Source organism: Notothenia rossii (assembly GCF_949606895.1).
Source record: "Notothenia rossii genome assembly, chromosome: 11".
Taxonomy (NCBI): Eukaryota; Metazoa; Chordata; class Actinopteri; order Perciformes; family Nototheniidae; genus Notothenia; species Notothenia rossii.
The window spans coordinates 20,471,908-20,492,923 of record NC_136910.1 but is presented as its reverse complement, the minus strand read 5'-3'; the positions used below and the strand labels follow the sequence as shown (position 1 = coordinate 20,492,923).

The 21,016-nt window shown below is 41.0% G+C and overlaps 1 protein-coding gene across 8 annotated transcripts in view; it reads right to left on the bottom strand.

The window, feature by feature from the left end:
• Nucleotides 1-21,016, bottom strand: part of srcin1b (SRC kinase signaling inhibitor 1b) — a 52,107-nt gene that overhangs the window by 20,343 nt on the left and 10,748 nt on the right. For 7 of the 8 annotated variants that reach the window (XM_079656901.1, XM_079656902.1, XM_079656906.1 and 4 more), the window contains 9 exons: nt 20,451-20,622; nt 14,459-15,396; nt 13,037-13,126; nt 11,693-11,733; nt 11,433-11,456; nt 7,270-7,430; nt 5,758-5,933; nt 5,522-5,652; nt 53-200 (listed from right to left, as the gene is read on the bottom strand). In XM_079656901.1, coding sequence (XP_079513027.1) covers nt 53-200; nt 5,522-5,652; nt 5,758-5,933; nt 7,270-7,430; nt 11,433-11,456; nt 11,693-11,733; nt 13,037-13,126; nt 14,459-15,396; nt 20,451-20,622 — 1,881 coding nt within the window. The remainder of the gene's footprint in view (nt 1-52; nt 201-5,521; nt 5,653-5,757; nt 5,934-7,269; nt 7,431-11,432; nt 11,457-11,692; nt 11,734-13,036; nt 13,127-14,458; nt 15,397-20,450; nt 20,623-21,016) is intronic. The other variant, XM_079656903.1, reaches the window with a different exon arrangement.

Genomic DNA, 21,016 nt, shown 5'->3' with positions numbered 1-21,016 from the left:
TTGGACAGTGAGGTATTATGTGAGTGAACTGAGGAGTGTTTGAGATGTATACCTGCGGAGCGAGCTGATCGCATCAGTCATGGTGTTGCAGCGCTTTAGCAGGGCGTCCAGACGGTGAGGCTCCTCTTTCAGGAACTTCACAGCCTCCACCTCCACCCTAAGCACCACCCGCATCTTACTCTGCAGGCTGGGGAACTGGTCTGCAGGGGGGGAGAGGGATAAGGACGAGAGACAGGTGCATGAAGAAGACGGAGTGGCATTGTCAGAGGGATGTGTTGAGATAATGATGTGTGGAAGAATGGAGGCGGAGAGAGGGGGGGTAAAGAGAGAAGGGATTATAGGAGAGGAAGACAGGATGCTGTTTTCTGTCGCAGCTATATTTCGAATCTGTTGGATTTTCTTGTCATATCCAGCAGGAGGATTCAGTGGAGGTCGGCCAAGTGAGAGGGAAGGGCATGCTGGATAACAAAAAGCCGGCCTGTGTTGGTCTGTGGGTGTATGTGTGGACACTTCACGCTTTCTGACACTCAGCTGTCCTGAAAAGCCATCCAACTGCCACTCAGACACTGAATAAATAATAATAATAATAAAAAAATGTTTAAAAGACACTGAATAAAAAGACAATGATGCAATTGTAGGCGCCAGTTGGACATGCTAACTAGAAGTGGTCAGTAGAAACTAGTCTGACCAGGACCCTATGAATTGAAAGGTATGTTTTCTTTAAAGAAAATGCAAAAATAACACCATTTATCATGGCCAGGAACTGTTCAAGCTGAAATAATGCGTACATACATTTACACACGAATATCCCTTTTTTTTTGTAACTTTAAGGTACATGTTCATATGTTCGTATAAATTGTTGAAACCAAAAATAGTGGTTCAAAAAATAAAGAAATAATCGTAAGACGTTTTTGGAATTAAACATGTTTCGAATGCTTCTATAGGCAAACAGTATTAAATAAAAGCATTTAAATGTAATTTTAAGCAGCTCATTCATAATTAAAATAAAAAATAACCATTTGCGGTAACCACATCATGTAAAAGATGTTTGAAGCCATCTACGACTCGGCTACGACCATTATTGTCATATGACTAAAATTCTGTATAACTGCCAAGCCCTCTTTTCTCCCCCTAGTATCTTCTAAATTGCAGGGTAAATTAAGGCCACAGTGAATAAAATGTGGCAGGAGCAAAAGACTTCTTGCGGTTCAGAGGAAGTACTCATTAATATTCCAGATGGAGAGGGGAAGTACACAGGTCAGAGTCGCAGGACAAGAGGCTAAACCTGGAACTTCATGAATATCAAGCCTGAGAGGATTCATTAATATTCATCAGTGACTTTGTTTTACACCAATTTGACATACTGTACACGTAGTACTTTAGCAATCCCAGTACTTGAACTTTGACCACAAAAAACGATGTCTACAGTGCTGCACATGAGATTTACATGTATGAGTATAGAGCTGTTTTTATTTATTTGAGCAATTCCTATCCTTTTAACAAACGAGCCTAAGGACCTTGGACAAAAATAAGATGAGGTACCATCACGGCCATATTTGAAGTTAATAACAGATTTGAGCTTTTCTTTTTTTAAATACCCCATCTTCCATATGAAATGCTTGTGCTTATATGTTTAAATGGCAGCAGATCCACAAGAGAAGCATTAGGAAACCACATTGTAGGGAAATACATACGGCAAAGGGACTACCTGGATACTGGCACTAATAACAAATAATGCCATTTTATATCTGACCTTAAATTGTAAAATCGCATATAGGCCTACTATAAATGTTTGGGTGGTATATATAGGACGTTTTGTTTTTACAAATCAAGCAGAAATGTAGTTTTATTTAGTATTCCTCCAACAGGAGGACATTTGATGGGGACTATTTTCAGCATCGGAATAATCCACATTTGATCAGTGCTATCATTAGTGCAGGGGTGCCCAACACGTCGATCGCGATTGACCGGTCGATCGCAAAGGTAGTGTGGGTAGATCGCATGGCATTGAAAAAAAGAAGTAACCCTATCATCCATCCTTACTATAGCATTTGCCACTTGATTGACGTACAGGTAAGCCAGTCTGAGTTGTATTGTGCCATACGGGTTCATGCAGTTATGAGGGGGCCTCACCTCCTCATCTGAAGCGCAAATGCGGCGCACTAGCAGGGACGTGCACAGACATTTGCTGGGGCTATTGCTCTAAACTGGAAAAAGGGCCTCCCCCCGATAAAAAACACAAGACCTTTTGAAAATTCTAACTTGTTTTTAATGTAAAAGAAACCAAACAATTATTACATCAACTAAATTGAACAGTAATTCACATCTCATAACAAAATAAGCGAAGGCGACTACTTGCATTCGGTGACTTGATTTAAAAAATGAAAACCAGGGACATTTTTTGTTTTGCGGTCCATATCTCATCAAAAATATCTAATGTTAGTAACTATTAAAGACAAAATGGGGACAATTATGTTCTAATGTAGTTTGACCATTGTAACTGTTGTGCAGACATACTGATAAAATAGGGCCTCTAACTAATTACCTTAAATAAACTCTCTAATGAATGAAACCCGTTCAATACGCATTATTCTTATTCTTATCATTCTTTATGAGCGCAGCCAGTAACGGCAAGGTATCTAATTACGTATTTATGTATTTAGTATTCCAAATAGTAACAGAGATGGTCAAACTAAAGTTGTAGAGACATGGCAGAAATCCTACAATGAAGCGGGACATTGAACTGTTCACCCGTGAGAGGGCGATCAAGAGAAGAGAGAGAGGGCGAGGGAGTTTACAGATGAAAAGACACAGAAAGACAGAAGCACAATAACATGTATATTTAGGTGTTTTTTTGTAAATAACCGACGGTATCAAGAGGAAGTAAAATCCCCTGGTTTGTCCCTTATACCCTAACTGCCATGAAACAACTCAAAATCAAGTTTCCAAAATCCGACACTGAGATGGTCTTAACGCACCGGCAGATGACAGCGCTGACAAAGTGTGTTTCCCGCAGCGAGACGCTACATTACTAATTGTGGGCTTATCATGTTGATTCGGCCACAACAGACAAAATAAAAACAAACTCTCGCTCTCTCCAGAGGGGCAGGTCAGCCAAAAAGGCCAAACGGGCCGTTGCCCGGGCAACTTTAGCCCGTACCTGTGCACGTCCCTGCGCACTAGTATACGCTTATGCGGCGCAGTGTAAGCGCGCCACAGTTTATCCGCCGTTTAGTCCACTAGCACAATCTATGTGCCCTTTGATGCCAATCTTTCAATATGTTTTACTTTACATATATATATATATATATATATTTATTTATTAGGGGTGTAACGGAACACGTACCCGTACCAAAATTATTCGGTACGGGCCCTTCGGTTTGGTACACGTGTGTACCGAAGTGTACCGAACGAATATAACGTTAAACGTAAAAAATTGAGAACGTGAACAACTTTTTGGAAGTAATCTCAGGTGCTGCGTCGCAGCATTCAGAGTAATTTGCTCACATTGGGTTCAACGCGTCATAGAGCGAGCAAGTCATTTAATTGGACGAAAGGCATACTATGAGAGCTGGTCAGAGGGATGCGTTCAAATTTAGTCAGTAATTTGAGGAACTGTCGAAATGGCGAACGCAGATAAAGTTGAGCTCGAAAATCCTCCAGCATCATTGAAGTCTCCGGTTTGGGAACATTTTGGTTTCGCAGTTACGTACAAGGATGACGGACAAAGACAGTTGGACCGAACCAAAGCTGTTTGTCGGCATTGTTCAACTAAAATTGGTTACACGGCTGGCAATACATCAAACTTGCACACTCATTTGAAAAGGCATCACCCGAACGTGAATATCACCGGTACCAAAAGAAAAAAGACTGAAGTGCAAATCCAACTCCCATTAGTATTTAAGCCTCCACCACTCGCAAACAGTTCAGACCGAGCCAAAGCTATTACAAACGCCAAATATCCTTATGTTGCAATGTTAGCAAAGCGCTACCTGGCTGTATCTGCTACCTCTGTCCCTAGCGAGAGGGTGTTCTCCACAGCAGGAGACATTGTTAGTGCCAGCAGATCTGCCCTTTCTGCAAGCAATGTGGACAAGTTCATTATTCTTTAAAAAAACATGAAAATACAATGACAAGCAAGTCATAATGTCAAACTGGCTGCTTAGGTACTAGTACAGTAAAGTTCAAATACAGATTATTTCAGTTCATCGAAATGCTGCACCTTAATGTTTATTTTATTATATTTTGTATTTATTTGAGTGAATATTCACAGTTTAATAATAATTAAAAACCCAAAACTAATAGTTAATGTTTTGTGAGTACTAGTACAGTAAAGTTCAAATACAGATTATTTCAGTTCATCGAAATGCTGCACCTTAATGTTTATTTTATTATATTTTGTATTTATTTGAGTGAATACATTATTTACACTTTAATAATAATAAAAAACAAACAAAAAATATGTTTTGTTTTGTGAAAAAAGATTCTGCTGTACCGAAAACGTACCGAACCGAACCGTGACCAAAAAACCGAGGTACGTACCGAACCGAAATGTTTGTGAACCGTTACACCCCTAATATATATATATTTTAAATCACACGACCGCCCTTCAAGCCAATCAGAATCGAGCTGCCGCTACTGGGAGTGAAACTGAGTATCTGCTCAGCTTTTGGAGCAAGTGAGAGCTAGTAAATATTTCGCTCTGCAGCTGGATAAGAGCACGGATGTAGCAAATATTGATGTTTTATATATATGAATATAAATATGTTAATTGTTGATTTACTGTTCAAAATTATATAATATTATAAAGACAGAAATCACTTTAAAAATATGTTTACTGTTGATATTACTGTTTAATATTGTTTTAAGAATGTTAACAGAAAAAGATAAATACAAAAAATGCTGAGAAGAATAACCGATGAATTTGTCATATTCTCCATCATAATGTACTCATCATTTACCCCCCCCCCCCCCCGGCTCTTGACACGGATTGGGCAGGGGCAGTAGGTAGATCATTTGGGCTTGGTCATTTTAAAAGTAGCTCCCAAGCTGAAAAAGTGTGGGCATTCCTGCTCTAGTGAATATGTGATTGATTTAAAAATAAACAACGGTTTGTGTTCATTATAATATAAGTCACCAAGGGCAACAGTGTGAATGTATTGTAGATGCAACAATAATGGAGCTCTATGGTACAGACGAGGAAGATAGAACAGCTTTGATTCCCACCACACAGTGTTTGTTCGTAGAAGCATTCGCCAATGGTTTTGAAAGAAACATGCTTATGTGTAATGAGGCTGCAGCAGTTGTAAAAACAGCAGGGTGAGAAACAGAGGAAGCCAGGCAGGATTTGAACATTTTGAAAGCAGCTGCCCTGAAATGCTTGGCAGTTTCAGGGTAAAAGAACTGAGACAGACAGGGTAAGCTTTAAGTGGCTGCATCAAGCTTGCAATATGATGAAATGCTACACTAGAAAAATCACAGTAATCTCCCGACACACACTCAAGGTCACGACCACACTTACTTTTGAGCTCTGTGAGCGTTTCTCCCAGCATCCTCAGCTCTTTGCTCTTCTGCTCAACATCCTGCTCCGTCACCAGACCGTGATTCACCGAAGAGTTCCTCTGCAGCTCCTCCACCGACTTCTCCAGGTCACTGTGGGGGACCAGGGTCACAGATTCATATCCCTCCATACTGTCCCTGTGTGTTCTCCTTGATTCATTGTGTTTTTTAAATAAATGGACAGTGATCTGAACTCACTGCAGCTGCTGGATGAGCAGCTCCTCCTGGTTGAGGTACTTGAGTCTCTCCTCCTCCACCAGGAGGCGCTGTCTCTGGAGTGGGTCCTCCTGTGTGCGCATGGCATCCAGCATCATGAGGCTGAGCTCGGACTCTGTCTGCCTCAGCAGGGCCAGCACTGAGTCCTGGTTCTCCAGCTGGGACACCAAGAAATATGGTTTATACTACCTTTCTGTCATGTGTATTTATACTGTTTCTAAACTAATGTATGAGCAAGCACGCCCTAACACACAGTAGATACTAGGTAAGACTAGGACTGTAACCACCAAATGCCATAATCACGAATTCATTTCTATATCAAAAATGTCAGAAAATAGTGAAAACATCCAAGATGATGTCTTTGAATGTTTTCTTTTGTCAGTTCAAAACCCAGAGATTTTCACCCTTACAAGATTTAAAATAGGAAAAAGGAAATCCATATTCCGGAACTCCCATATTTAGGTCATTTTGTTATTAAGAATGACCATTACATATTTGATTATTATAAGAGTGGGTTACGGTATTTTATGGTGGATTAACATATCGTTGCAGCTGTAGTTGAAAATAATGAATTGTTCATCATTTCTACTTTTATGAAGGTAATTACCCTTGAATTGATTTAGAAAGGAGTTGTTTCAACTAAGAAATAATCATTCTACCTGCATTTGTTTAGCATGTTTTAAGATGCATCTCTAAAGTGTTACATAAAATTAGATTGTATTTCATTTAAAGGGGACCTATCATGCAAAATGCACTTTTGTACGTCTTTTATACATGAATATGTGTCCCCGGTGTTCCAGGGAACTCACCAAGTGTCAGAAAACACAACCCTCTCTATTTTCCTCCATACTCAAATCTCTTAAAAAGGGGCTGCAACGGATCTGATACAGACTGATCCAGATTTGAACACCTCTATGACGTCACAGAAGTGGCGCTACGGCTATTGGGCCAACTCCACCAATCAGGAGGAGACAGCCACGGACATTGCCGTTCGAAAGCGCTGGAGACGCTGTAGTACATATGCCAGGCCTGTAGATGGTGCTGTTCTCACAGAATCAGCCCATGCAAAGACAGTGTTAAATTGAGCGAAATGAGGAATGGCTAAAATGCATGATCTGTTTGGTATTTTGAAAAATAAAAAGTATAAATATGCCTTATACAGGTATTGTCCTACACTATATTATCCAAATATAGCATGATAGGTCCACTTTAAGTTAAAGGCATAAAAACGACTTACTATTCACAAGATTGTACAATGTTTCATGTAAAATATATATGTTCTGACTTTTCTGTCATTAATAACAAAAGGCTGTCACTGAATTTTTCTTTCTGCTGTTTGATAACCTGAGTTAAGAAGTGGGAGTATAGAGAAGCTACCACTTAGAGCTTTACTAAAGCAATAATAACAATATATATATTTAAGAATTGTTTCTAAAAGAGACAAAGATGTATAGAGCCATAATGCCTGTGATCTGGTCATTTTCCTTCACACACCTGCATGTTGCGTAGCTGCGACAGTTGTTTGCGCAGTGCATTGGTGTTCTGCTGCAGGCCTTGGAGGTGGAGCTGCATCTGCAGACGGGACACTGTCACGGGCTGGTTCCTCCCCGAGGATGGAGGTGGCATTAGGGCCAAGGGAGCCGACGGTGTCAAAGCTGCCGAGCAAAATAACAGGACTTTAACTCAGGTGATATTCTTTCAGATCACAGCGGAACTAATAGAAGTTGTCCCGAAACACCGTTAGCAAATCGAAAGCTAGCAAATCGAAAGCTAGCAAAGAAGCGTGCAGAGAGCATGAGAGAAACAAATCCCCAAAGGTTTGTTTCTCATGACCTCAGATGTCCATCCAGTAGAAAAACAATTTGTCTGACTGGACACAGGATGTTTCCAGGATTTGGCAGCAGCAATTCAGGACAAGTTCTATCTGTGCTGTGGGTCAAGGGTGGAGATTACAGTCTTATGGAGACTTAACAATGATGAACAGCATGGAAGCTTCATGGACAAACGGGATCAGCAGTGAAAAACTGAATTTCCACAACATCCAACTCTCCCATTATGAAAGAGTCCTCTGACAGCCGAAAATATCAGTGTGTTTCCAACTGAGATGATTACGGTGGCCGACAGCGACAAACGCGTTACAACAGCCTAAAACAGAAACACAGTCCAGTTTAAAAAACAATGAAAAAAAACCTCACATGTACCAAAACACAATAAAAGGAAGAAACACTTTCACTAACTTGACAACTCATCCGCAGAGTTTACTGAAAGCACTGCAAAAACAAAACGCTGCAAATAAAAAAACACTCAAAACATAACGGAAACGGGGACACTAAAAAGTGACGCACACAGCTGGGAATGGAGCGCTTGGGGACGTTCAATGATTATAAAGTTGTCAAGTGGAAACTTGACTCAAATCTAAGTTTTATTCGCGATATGATTCCTTCCGATATTATTGCAGATCTCACTAGCTAACATAGCTAACCTAGTTATTTCAAATATACTGACAAAACAATTACAATTATGAAACAGACTAACTGTGAGAATACTTTGGCGTCCCCATTTCCGTTGTGTTTGAGCTTCTTGAAGTATTTTGTATTTGCAGTGTTTTGTTTATTACATTAGTTTTCTAAATGCTGTGCGTTAGTTGTCAAGTTGGTGAAGATGTTTCATCATTTGCATGTGTTTTGGCACATTTGTGTTTTTATATGTACATCGTTTTTCAAAGTGCAGCGTGTTTCTCCTAATGGGAGTGTTTCGGGCCGTTGAAGTCGGCCACCATAGATGATACATTTGATATGTCGATGAATGCTATAACATTAATGTGGGTGTTGAGTTACACTCGCACGCATCATGCAGAACAAAACACAGGGAAAATAACTCCAGGACAATTAATTGATAACAGATTTTAGAGTTGCATTTTGAGGCCACTTTCATCGACTAAAGTCTTCTGAATCGCTACCATACCAACAACATTCAAAATCATATCCTCAACACCTCTGCAGACAAGGTAATGACTTCCCACTGTAGCTGCAGTGTGTCCTAGAAGCTCTCACCCCGCAGACACGGTTGGGTTTTTGTGTTTATTTACACGTAATTCAAGAGAGCTTCAGAGGAGTCTGACAGACACAGTCGTCCTGAATCCAACAGGAAGCACAAAGGCAGTCTGAACTGATGACAGTTTGAGTCAATCAGACTAAAATAAACACTGAAGATATACACTTTCTTGTTCTGGCAAACAATACCTGATCCTAACAGAAGAAAGATAGAAACATAAAGGGCTGAACTCATAGAAAAGTGTGAAGGATCACTGAAATTGTAGAAAAAATAAATGTTCAAACCAAACTATGGCCGTTTCTCAATGTCGAGTACACTATAGACCAGAGGTCGCGGTCGACCGGTGTCAGTACACGATCGGGTACCGAGTGGGTCTCTACCGGAGATCCTTGTGGTTAGCATCTGGTGCTAGCTAGCCAAGCTAACGGATATAAGGAGCTTTTTCAACAACAAGGTGGAGGGAGAACTCTCTCCTGTCAGACTGAGAGTCTCAGATAACCTCAGCTCAGGTGAAGTAAAGGACTCTCAGTGTTTAGATAGTTAACTTTAGTCTAGTTATCTCAGTGGGTCTCAAACGGTTTGTTTTAAAAGGGGAGTGATTTGTAAAATATCTATAAAGAAATAGTGGACCAAAGTGTACCAGATTGATGCTTTTAACTTCATTATTTAAAAAAAAATCTTCCCAGAGGAGCAAGCCGTGTGGGGAGTGTTACAGTCATACTTGCCAACCTTGAGACCTCAGAAATCGGGAGCATTTCAAAATGCAAAATGGGGGGGGGGGGGTGCTAGTGGATCGCCGGAGCTGTTAGATTAACATTAACATGCTTATATTGTAGTTCTAAGTGCAATGCCTTGCGGCCTGTAGCACCATCCTTGATGGAGCATATGTGTGGGGCAGGAAAGGAGTGAGCAGAGAGTAGAGTAGTTGTCGATTTTTGTTCTGTTTTCTGTGACTATCTGCCTCACCCTCTCAGACTTTCAGTTGCGCGCGCTACCAAAGAGACGTGTTACCATGGAAACCAAACAATGGTGTCGCTGTATTAAAGTCCGAGTGGAAACAGCCCTGAGTAAATCTGATTTTGTCAGAAATCGGGAGAAATATGACCCCGGGAGGAAACCGGGAGAGGGCAATGAAATCGGGAGTGTCCCGCGAAAATCGGAAGGGTTGACAAGTATGGTTGCAGTAGAAAATTCAACTGTGCGCTGGTGCATTAATGGGAAATCCTTAAAGTTTGAGCACCCACTATGAAACGTTAAGCTACCCCACAGCACCCCCTAGAGAAAATCTCTGGCGCCGCCACTGGAGAGAAGCGCTCCAAGGTGTGGTTAAATGTTACCCGTCTTGAGCTATGGTCTTGAGGTGGACAATGCTCGTTGCCAAGAGTGTTTAGCATGTAAGGGCGGTAACTTGAGCAATTTGTCTAAACATTTAGCAAAAGTGCACCACATTCAGACTGAGGAATGCACCGGGTTCTACTGTCTTTCTAGTAGCGCTGTAGCCCCATCCAACGTTTCCACGTCAGGTGTTATGTATGCTAGCAGCAACACACGGAGTTAACTACATTATACAAACATGGGTTAATGATTAGAGGTAACTGAGTTACTCTTTATTTTGTTAAAGTTTCAGTTTTCAGCTATTCTGTTTACAGTTCTGTCATCAGTTTATTTAATACGATGTGTTAAAACACTGTTGTTTCTTTTGATGTAAAATATTATTTATTTAATTTAAATAAAAAGCAATGTTAATTTTGTTCACAATTTGTTAAGTTAATTTAATAATATATATATATATTTGAATCAAGTATTCATCTTTATTGTCTTCAGTGTTAGTTTCCACATGCCTAAAACAACCTCAAGCTAAATCAAAAAATGGATGGCTAAATAAGAGCGTTTTGAGAAATGATGCAAGGCATACAGTAATAGTCCGAATAGTCGATTAATCGTTTCATTAATCGATAGATGAATCGATTATCAAATTAGTTGTTTTTGCAGCCCTATTCTAGTTATCCCATGTATAAATAAAACGTGTTATTCAGCAACCCTTGCAATTTGGGATTTTATTTTTGGTTGGTAGACCTCGGTGAGCTGGTCATTTCAAAAGTAGCTCACCAGCCAAAAAAGTGTGGGCACCCCTGCTATAGACTATAGAGACACTATTTCAAGTATACTACGTCATAGAGTGGCACTCGATTAAGAAGATCCAGGCTTATCTATAGTTTGACACGGGATCAAACATTTCTGATAACAAAAATAATTTAATTTCTCTTGGACACTTCAAAACAGAGAAGCTGCAGCTCAAGCCGAGTGCTTCATCTAAAGAAATCTATGTTGCTTTCAAAACATGCAGCCTTTTGAACACTTTTAAAGATTGATCCTACCATAAATAACCCACACAAAATGACATGTTTTTTTTTGTTTTTTCCAAAATGAATGCAACTCTAAAGGTTTCTTACTCAAGACAGGAAAGGAGGGGAAGTGAAAGACACCAACTGAGAGGGAGGTAAATCTTCCAAGACACACAAACATGTTTTAGGAGCTAAAAGCGAGAGAATAAAGACAGGGGGAAGGCTAGACAAGGGAACACTTCAGGAACTCATAGCTACCTTTCTTTTTTTTAGTTCGTCCAGCTAAAACAAGAAGCATGGGCACCAGTTACACAGCAGCACAACAAATGAAGAAGCTTGCAGAGTCAGCCATTACGATCACATATGGGAGGCTCTTAAAAATTATGCAGAGAAAATGAAATAGCGGCAGTTCTGTGAGAGCAGGACGAGACAATTTATGTGGCTATCAAACAGGCAGCAGTGGGGAGCAGTGACAAGCAGTGATAGGGAATCGTTTTTTTTTTGTAGTGAGCACTTACTGTCGGTTCCCGAGCAGTCACTGGCTGACTCAATCTTCTCCCTGGAAGAGGCAAGTGTTAAAGTACTTACAGCCAGAACACACTATCGACTTAGTGAATGAGAAGCTGTTGATATATGGACGAAAATGTGGAGAATATATGGGGTACGTGCAGCTTTATTCACAATGTACTTAAGTCTGACATCACTCGTTTAGTATTCCTGACATGATCCACAGTATTGGGAAGGCAGTTAATATGTATTTCAGACACGAATCGTGATCATTTGCACACATCAGTGCCATATTCTGTCGTTTAAAACTGTAATGTACATGTATAGGAAAAGTAAATACAAGGCTGTACCAAATGTCATTTTAAAATGTAATTTGAATCTTCAATTTAGGTATTTAAATGACATCATTACCCTAAAATAATGTTTAAATCCTCAAAATAAATCTTCAATTTTATAAGAAAGATTTTTATCATTGCAATTAAATAAAAAGTAAAAGAGTAATTTCTTTGATAAAAAAACATGATAAATTATGGAACTAATTTGATCTATTTTTATACTTTTGGACTTATTGGAAATGTTTGGGTGACATGACTTGGAAACAATCATACACAGCCACAATTGGAATCGAATTCTTCAAACGTATATACTGTAACAAATAATATAATGGATGATAATTCGTTAATGTATAAGAATTTAAATATAATGAAAATAAATGCAATACATCAAATGATCTGATTTTGGATAATATCCACATGTCTACCCTTCTTTTATAATTTTCATATCATAAATCTAATCGATAGATTTATGATCGATAGATTTATTATTCGAAAATTATAAAAGTAGGGTAACAATTTGGAGATTATCCGGCTGAACAAAACTTGATCTGTCTCTTCAATTTGTGTCAACCACAGACCTTATTTCGAGCTATTTTCCAAAATCCTATGGAGAAATTGCATTGTTTTTGGTCGAAGGAACCGGAAGGAGTTTACTTCCGGGTTTTAGGATGCGTCACTGTGGCACTCTATTGGAATGCAGATTAAGAGTTTGAATGTTGACGTTATAAATAAAGATTTGAAGCTTTGAACTACTTGATACAAGCCCTACAGTAAATAAACGTCCTAGTTTTACAACAATATGTATAACAATACACATGGTCTAATTGTTTTACTACGCGTCATATACAATAATAAAAACGATCAGTGAAAAATGCATTAGGTACCACATGTAGAACAGTCTGTATAAAAAGAGTGTCTTAACATACTTTGTGTGTGTGTGTGTGTGTGTGTGTGTGTGTGTGTGTGTGTGTGTGTGTGTGTGTGTGTGTGTGTGTGTGTGTGTGTGTGTGTGTGTCTTACGGGCTTTCTGCCTCAGGCGCTCTGCTCAGTACTCTCTGCAGCAGCCCGGTCAGGCTGGCTATCTGCTTCTCCATGGCCTCCATACGCTCCCTGTTCCATACAGACACATACATAAAATACTATCCCATAATGCTTAATAAATATGAATAAACCCTCCCAGTGTTCAAACTCCATTCCCATTTTAAGCCCCATTTGTACGTGGAAGGAAGGACTTTTGGTATGATTTTCATCCTGCTCCAAGATGAATGTTTGTACTTGTTAAAAACAGCTAATGAATAATGACATGTACTGGACAATATGTCATATATGTAATTATGGTTATACCCTCAAAAGTACATGCATTAGAACCACTAGATTCACAACAGAATTTATGATTTGTAGAAAGAAATCAATTATTTAAATGGAATTGCCATGCTCAGTTAAGTAAATCTCCCACAAGCCTTGTTGTTGTTTCTTTGACCCACAGCTAACAGTCTGATCTCTGAGAGCTTAAAACCCTACATTAGGAAACTGTCATCTAAAATATGTCACAGCCTTTCATTTTATATAATCCTGCTCTGCTGGAGTATATACTACTCTAAAAAAGACTGTTGATGGCATAAAGAAAACAAATATTGTCAAATGGGTTTCCATACATAGTTCCATATAACAATTATAATTATTTTTTAAATAACTACTAACTAATTATTTTCCAAATTAATTGATTAATCATTTAGACTATAATGTCAACAAATTGCGGATAATGTCCTTCTGAGTTTCTGTAATGTTGGGTAATCTATCTAAATGTCTTTTTTTTTCAGTCCAAAACAAATCCACCTCAGTTAATATTCACTAATGGATTAAATACAAAGAAAAGGAAGAAAATCCTCAAATTTGTAAGGATGAAAATAATCATTTCTTCCAACTAGGTCCAGTACTAAAGTAGGAACTTCGTCGCTAAGCTTACAGAATTACCTGGCCGATACACATGTCCTTTTTGGCCTGATAGTGTCAACAGACTTCCTCAGCTTTTACAAACTTGAGTTAGCTTTAGCCTCAATAAGCTGATGATCATAACAACACACAAAGATGGCAAGATGGTGCGTTGTATTGGGCAAAGGGTTTAACTTGTAACTTAAGCTACTAAGTGTATGCATATTCTTTACTTAATGTATACGTAGCCAATCAGAGTACGCAATTAAAAATGTAAAACTCTGCGTATCACCTTTTTACTGTGTGCACAACATAAAGCATGAACATTTCGCAGTTTCTAACAAAAACAATGACTGAATATGTTCATCCAGAAAAAAAAGTCCTTGGCTTAGACGCCACAAACATTATTTAAGACTAACTGTGATTATATCAACATGCAACATTGGTTAGAATTCAACGGATCAAATTAACACCAGCATGCAGAATTAAGTGTTGAGAAATACACCCTACCTGGTCTCTGGCTCGTTCACCAGCAGAGTTGAGCCGAAGCCCCCCCCGCCCCCTCCCTCCCCCATCGGCCCGGCCATCAGGCAGAGCTGTTCTGAGGTGAGCCCCATCCCCGGGCCCTGGCCCCGCGCTTTGGGGCTGTCCACGAACACAGACGAGGACACAGAGTCCCTTCTCAAACTCTGCCTGCCCGGGGAGCCCCGGCCGGGCATGGTGCCCCCGTAGGACTCCCTCATATCGGGGATCTTCTGTGGGGAAGAGGGGGGAGGCACCCGCAGCCCCATGGCCAACATGGATGCAGCGTAGGCGTCGTTGTAAAGCGGTCCCCCGGGTCTATAGAGGGCCCCACTTTCCATCAGCTCTCCTTGTAAAGCGGCTGCTGTGTAGGAGGTGAGTGATCGCATTGATCCTGCTCCTCCACCACCCCCTCCTCCTCCACGCCGGTACAGGGAGCCGTAGGGGTCGGCTCTGGCCGGTAGAGGGGAGTGAGGCCCTGCAAGACTCAGCCTCCCCGGGTCCGGGCCCAGAGAGTAGGGGTCAGCGTAAATCCCCACTCCCCCGCGGTCGTCTCCCCGCAGCAGCACCATGCTCCTGGACCCCCCCACCTCATCGTCTGGCTTCACGTCCCTGCGCTCCAGGATGGCGCTGGACGAGGCGAAGCAGGCCTGCTGGGTGTGGTGCGGCTGGTGGAGCTGGGGCTGCTGGTGGGGGGAGGAGTGGTGGGACTGGGAGTGTGGTTGCTGGTGCGGGTGGGGCAGGGAGTGGGTGTGGTGGGCCGGCCCGGCATAGGAAGATGGCCGACCGCCACCGCTGTAGAGGAGGCGGGTGCGGGACGGGGAGCCTTGAGGGGAGGCCGAGGAAGAGGAATGCTGGGAAGACATGGGGGGGTTGCTCAGGCGGCGGTTGGGTGAAGAGTCCTGAGGGGCATAGACCATCTCCCTCTGTAGAGTCACCAGAGAACACACGCTACTGTCATGTTTCCACTAGCTCAGTCACAACCATCACATTGTCAATTCCTCCTCTGCAGCACCGGGTTCAACCAAGTGTTGCTGTTACTAATATCTAACATAGTTTAAAAAAAAAAGAAGTATTTATTAAAGGTCCCATGTCATGCTTTTCCGGTTATTAACCGTCCCCTTGTGTGTTATGAAGGTTTTTTCTGCATGTAAACGGTCTGCAGAGTCACAAACCCTCAAAGTACACCCTGTAGCGAGTAAAACTCTAACACAGAAAAGACCTGTCTCTGCTGCCCCAGAACGCCTCGTTGGAGATTTCTCTTTTTCCATTTTTTTCTTCCAGGGCATACTGACGTAACGCTGCGGAGCTCCGCACACACACACACACTCACTCAGCCTTATCTTTTCTCAGCCGCGGTGCTGCACGGAGCTCCGTACACACACACACACTCACTCAGCCTTATCTTTTCTCAGCCGCGGTGCTGCACGGAGCTCCGTACACACTGCGAGTGTGTGCTCAGGCTGAGTTTCGCGATGTCTCGCTGTCTCGCAGACCCCACGCAGCAACCAAGAAACGACACCAGTAATCCAGCTCACACTGTCCGCTCCTCGAGCCTCAAAGGGCGGAGCAGCGAGCCCCGCAACATCCCGCCAACACGGCACCCAGACCCCACGCAGCATTCTCATCTGTTTGTCATTACTGGTGTCATTTTCTGGTTGCTAACAAACGCCATTGTAAAACCTAAACACTGATGTTCCGCTGTAACGGTGGTTGACTCATCAGAACTGAGTGGGCGAGCTGACCAATCAGAGCACAGTGGGCTCCTAGGGAGGGGGGGGGCAGGAGCTCCAACAAGCCGGTTAGGACAGAGAGTGAATACACATACTTTACAGAGATGCTGTATACATTGAACAATGTAAATCTATTCTAGTAGACCTCAAAAGCAGGAAAAGCATGACATGGGACCTTTAAAGTGATATTTTTGTAAATCTTTTCTTTGTGGTGTTTATTTCTAATTTAAACCGATTATGGATATTTCTTTTACTTTATTCAGAATAAATTGTCATTGCTATTTCAAAGGGTGCAGATGCATTTTTATGATTTAAAATTATAATTATATCAGTGGCATACAATTACAATTGTTTCATTTAGTGCAACTGTTGTTGGAAAAATATATTATCCAACAAAATGAGCCATCGCGACCGGCCTCGTCTGAACAGAACTTACTTTAGTTGTACTTTTAACTCTAGTATTACATTAATTGTATGACCCTTCCCAACATTAATGATCTTCTGTGTTACATTTAGGATGAGTTAAGTGTCTTTAGCTGGTTCAAATAAATCAGAAGGAGTTCCTTGATAATGCTTGATGAGCACTGATAAAATTGTACATGATGGCTTACCCTTCAAAGTCTATTTGAATTTGTACTTTTATATCAGGAAAAGCAAGAAATGCTCTGGCGGGTAGTCAGTAAAACGTTCCCAGTGCAGTTTACTATAACTTTTTACAGCACTTCATAGATGCAGTTTCAAGATTGACAGGAAAGTCTCCAAATTGCCCCTTAAGTGCGTTGTGAGTTGCACTTGATGGCTTATTGACGGACCGAGCGTGATGGAATTATCTTTTGGCATCAATCCCACATTTTCAGAGAGGAAAGTACAAACAAAGTGGAGCAGAACGGAGAATGTAAGTGAACGCATGTCGAAGGGTATACCGGCCAAGAGTAATAGATCCAGTGAGGAAGACACAAAAGAAGACATTGCTGTAATTGCTTATGACGCACAAAGCCATCTCCTGGAGACGATGCAAATGGTAAAGCCAATATTTGCACATAATAACCCTTAGGCCTCTTACAACAACACCCCGTGGACAGCCTCGCAGAAGACTAATGACTCTAGTGCCATCATCTTCCATCTTGTATCTTAGCAACCGCCTCGCATCTAAAACCGTCCCTTAACAGAAGACATTTCATTGAACCTCCAAGACCCCTGAAGAAGACGTCTATCGCAAGTACGCTCCGGGAACATTTGTGCTGTGGCCTTTCTCCCGCTGAGCAAAAATCTGACAATCAATCTGATCCTTAACCACAGCCTGTCCTCTGGACCCGGCTGGATGGACGGCAGTAATCCTGGTCATGCTTTTGTGGGCTGCAATCAGGGGATCTGTGCTCTGCTGGCTGGGGTTCAATAAGCTCTCACACACACACAATGTCCTCGTCACTCACCTTGGTGATGCTAGAAGCTGCAGTGTTTGAATATAGCAAAAACGAAAACACAAATATTAATGGTATTAGATAGTGGCTGTTGTTTGATAAGGCTAGAAAACGCTAGAAAAACTATAGAGCCGTGGACAACATGAACACAAGCACTGACCTAACAGGGCGAACAGCTGACCTCTAAATATTGGCGGGCAGCAGTGAATCATGAATAGGATCAAACAATAAAACCCCAGGGTGTTTGATTGACGGCAACAAAAACGTGGTAAAAAAAGCCCCGCTGACAACAACACTCCATCTCAGCTGCTTAGCATGCAAAGTCATTTTGTGAACTGCACAAGTTTGCCGCCTCTCTGTATTGTAATTTATCTGGTTTATAATTTATTTTTATTCTATAAAAGCAGCATTCTCTAACATTTTAAATTGCAGCGTTCTCATTTCCATAATGGCACTGTAATTAGACGGCAGCAAAATGCAAGGTCTTGTGCATAAAAAAGTAGCGCTGAGGGAGAGTGAGTGACATCAGCCACTCTGTCTATCAGGTGCAAATGATTTGTTTTTCCCCCAGATTTAATTAAATGCATACATAGTTAATAATCATGCTTATCAGGATAATGCCACATTAAATATTTAATTTGCCAGCAGCTCACTGATAGATTAAGATAACATCCTTTTGTGGAGCATCGATAAGAGCTTAGCTACTGAACAGAAGGGATGTTACCGGTACGAAGACAAAGGAAGAAAAAACTAAATCTTCAAAACAGTCTTCAAACAGCTCTTACTTTCAAAATATTGTTTATACCACCACGGCCAGAACTATTACAAGAAACGTGCTGCAGCCTTGGAATTTTCCAATTAAAAATAACAAAGATGCTAGAATCCAAAACGAATACATTGTAAATGTGCTGCAAATGGAAAAGTTGGTGCAGGAAGTCAACACAAACACAGAAACCACACTCCAATGTGATGCTCTTTTATAATAAAAGCAAAATATATTTGTTTTGGCTTTCAGTTACTTTATTTGCAGAACGTTCCTGTTCTTGTATTTCTTTTGTACTTTGAACAGTGTTTTTTTAAATTGGCTCAATTTAGAAAGCTGCACCAAAAGTTTCTAATAGAAAAGTTAGGGGGGGACATACTTATTTCGCTAGCTAGCACCTTGTAATGGTACGTTTGTGCACATGGGTGTCAGGGTCAGGTTGGGGCTCTTTGATGACATCACCACCCGTCTCCAAACATCCCGATCATCTGCCAGTCTCATGCACTCCACCACCTTCCGTGTCAGCCTGTGACATCATTGGGCCCAAAAATACTTTTTGCCATTGGCTAACATTGGGAAAAAAAATGTAAATCAGAGGAAATCCAGAGTTATTTTACCTCTCCATGAATCAGACGGAGCGAAGAGCGGGAGATTGGAGGCAGAGCTTAAGGGAAAGCTAAACTGCACATGCTCTGTGGGCCCACATACTGGTACTTTTACTCTCAAGAGGCACAGCCCAGCAACTTTCATAGGAATTACGAGGGCCCGCTTCCAACGGTGTATCCAGTTCTCTTTATAATCCATGTTCCTCGACCTCTTCTTCCGTCAACTACACCGTGCATGATGGTATTTGTTAGCGACCCGTTGGTTATTGTGATGTGTCCAAACCACTGTGACTTTCGCAGTCTGGCAGTTTTCGTCAGCGGTTCGAAAAACCCTGCCAGTGTCTGTATCTCCTGTTTCACAGAGTTGTTGTACGGTGCATTTGCCATGTCACCCCGAGGCTCCTCTTGTAGCAATGCTTTTGAAAAGGCTTGTACTCTCTTTCCCATATTTGTGTTGTATGTCCAAGTTTTGCATCCACAGTGTTCAATGGATATAATAATAATATATCAGTTTCATTTTTCTGGCTGGTGAAATGTTCTTACGATTCCATACCTTATTTAGTTTGGCAAGCTGAGCTGTTGCAATGGCCAATCTTCTCCTCACTTCCAAGTGCACATGGGTGACAATTAACAATTATGTTGGAAAGTGTTTTGTCCTGATCTTAGTTAAAAAAACATTACATTCAGTACATTTAATCAATTTTTAATGTACCAACTACTACTACGATCGGATGATCTGGACCTCAGATAAAGTGTTTACGCTATTTTACATTCTGCCGGCATTCAGCCGAGTCAGCACTGGAAGTGAAGGACTGGCACTGATCCAGGAACAGTAGTGCTGGAGTAAGTAAGTTCACATGACTCACTCACTCTCAGGGAATGTAGACTAATTTATGCTTGGACACATTCTGTAAAGCAAACTTCTGTTTGAAAACAGAGAAAATAAATAATGTCAGTGATTTATGGGAGATGGATACTGGCGTGTGGGTGAATTAATTAAGTATGATTATTTAGTCGGCTGCTATCAGCCTAAATGCCAGAAAGAGAACGTGTTTGTCTCGCTTCCTAGACTATGAGTCACAAAGCAGCTGCACAGAGAGTGAATTGTTAATGAAGAGTTAATTAAGGAAAAGGTGACTAAGACGGAAGCTGGATCAGTTTTGGCACCATAGTTAAAACCTTATGCAATGAAAAGTATTGGAAATATAAAACTCGGTGAGTAGGGCTGCTAAAGACAATTTGTTTCATTATTTACCAATCTGGAAATTATTTAGTTTATCCAAAGGATTTATTTTGCCAGTCCAAGACCAAACATTTTTTACTTTAATATGATTAAAAAAAGAGAAACCCAGGGTATCCCAAAACTTTTGAGTCTGAAAAGACAATTTTCTCCAAATGTTTTAAAGTAAGGGTAACTCAGTGAAGCAGAAAAACACAATTTAACTCCTCAATATTTACCCGCAGGTCTCCGTTGGCCAGGTGTGGGTGTTGGTGTCCGGGGTAGGTGCCGTAGATGGGCTCTTTGCAGTAAATCTTAATTACGCAGCGGTCCTGAACGTCCCGCGGGTCCTCCAGCTCATAGAACACATTACGGGTCTCATCTTTGATCAGCAGAGCTGTGTTGGGAGACCTGAACATCAATAATAATCAAAACAAGAACAAAATAAGAATCAAACGCTGATAAATAGTCCCATGCAAAAACAATTTAAGCACCTATTAGCCGCTAATAATCACTGATGTACACACAAGGGAGGACTGGAAAATCTTACTGCATGAGGCCTTGTAATGAGAGAATCAACTGCGCAGTCTTATATGAAATTCATCAGCTGTGTATAATTCAGTTTGGAGTTAAGAGAGTCCAGCTGACAGTTACAATGTGAATTGATAGCTAAGAAGCTTCAGATCAGATTTCACAGATAATATAATAATAACACCTTAATGAAAATACCTACTTGGAACAGTTATATTATGACGTTGCTTCCTATATAAGAGATTACATTTTGTGTTCAAGCTAGATCACTCGG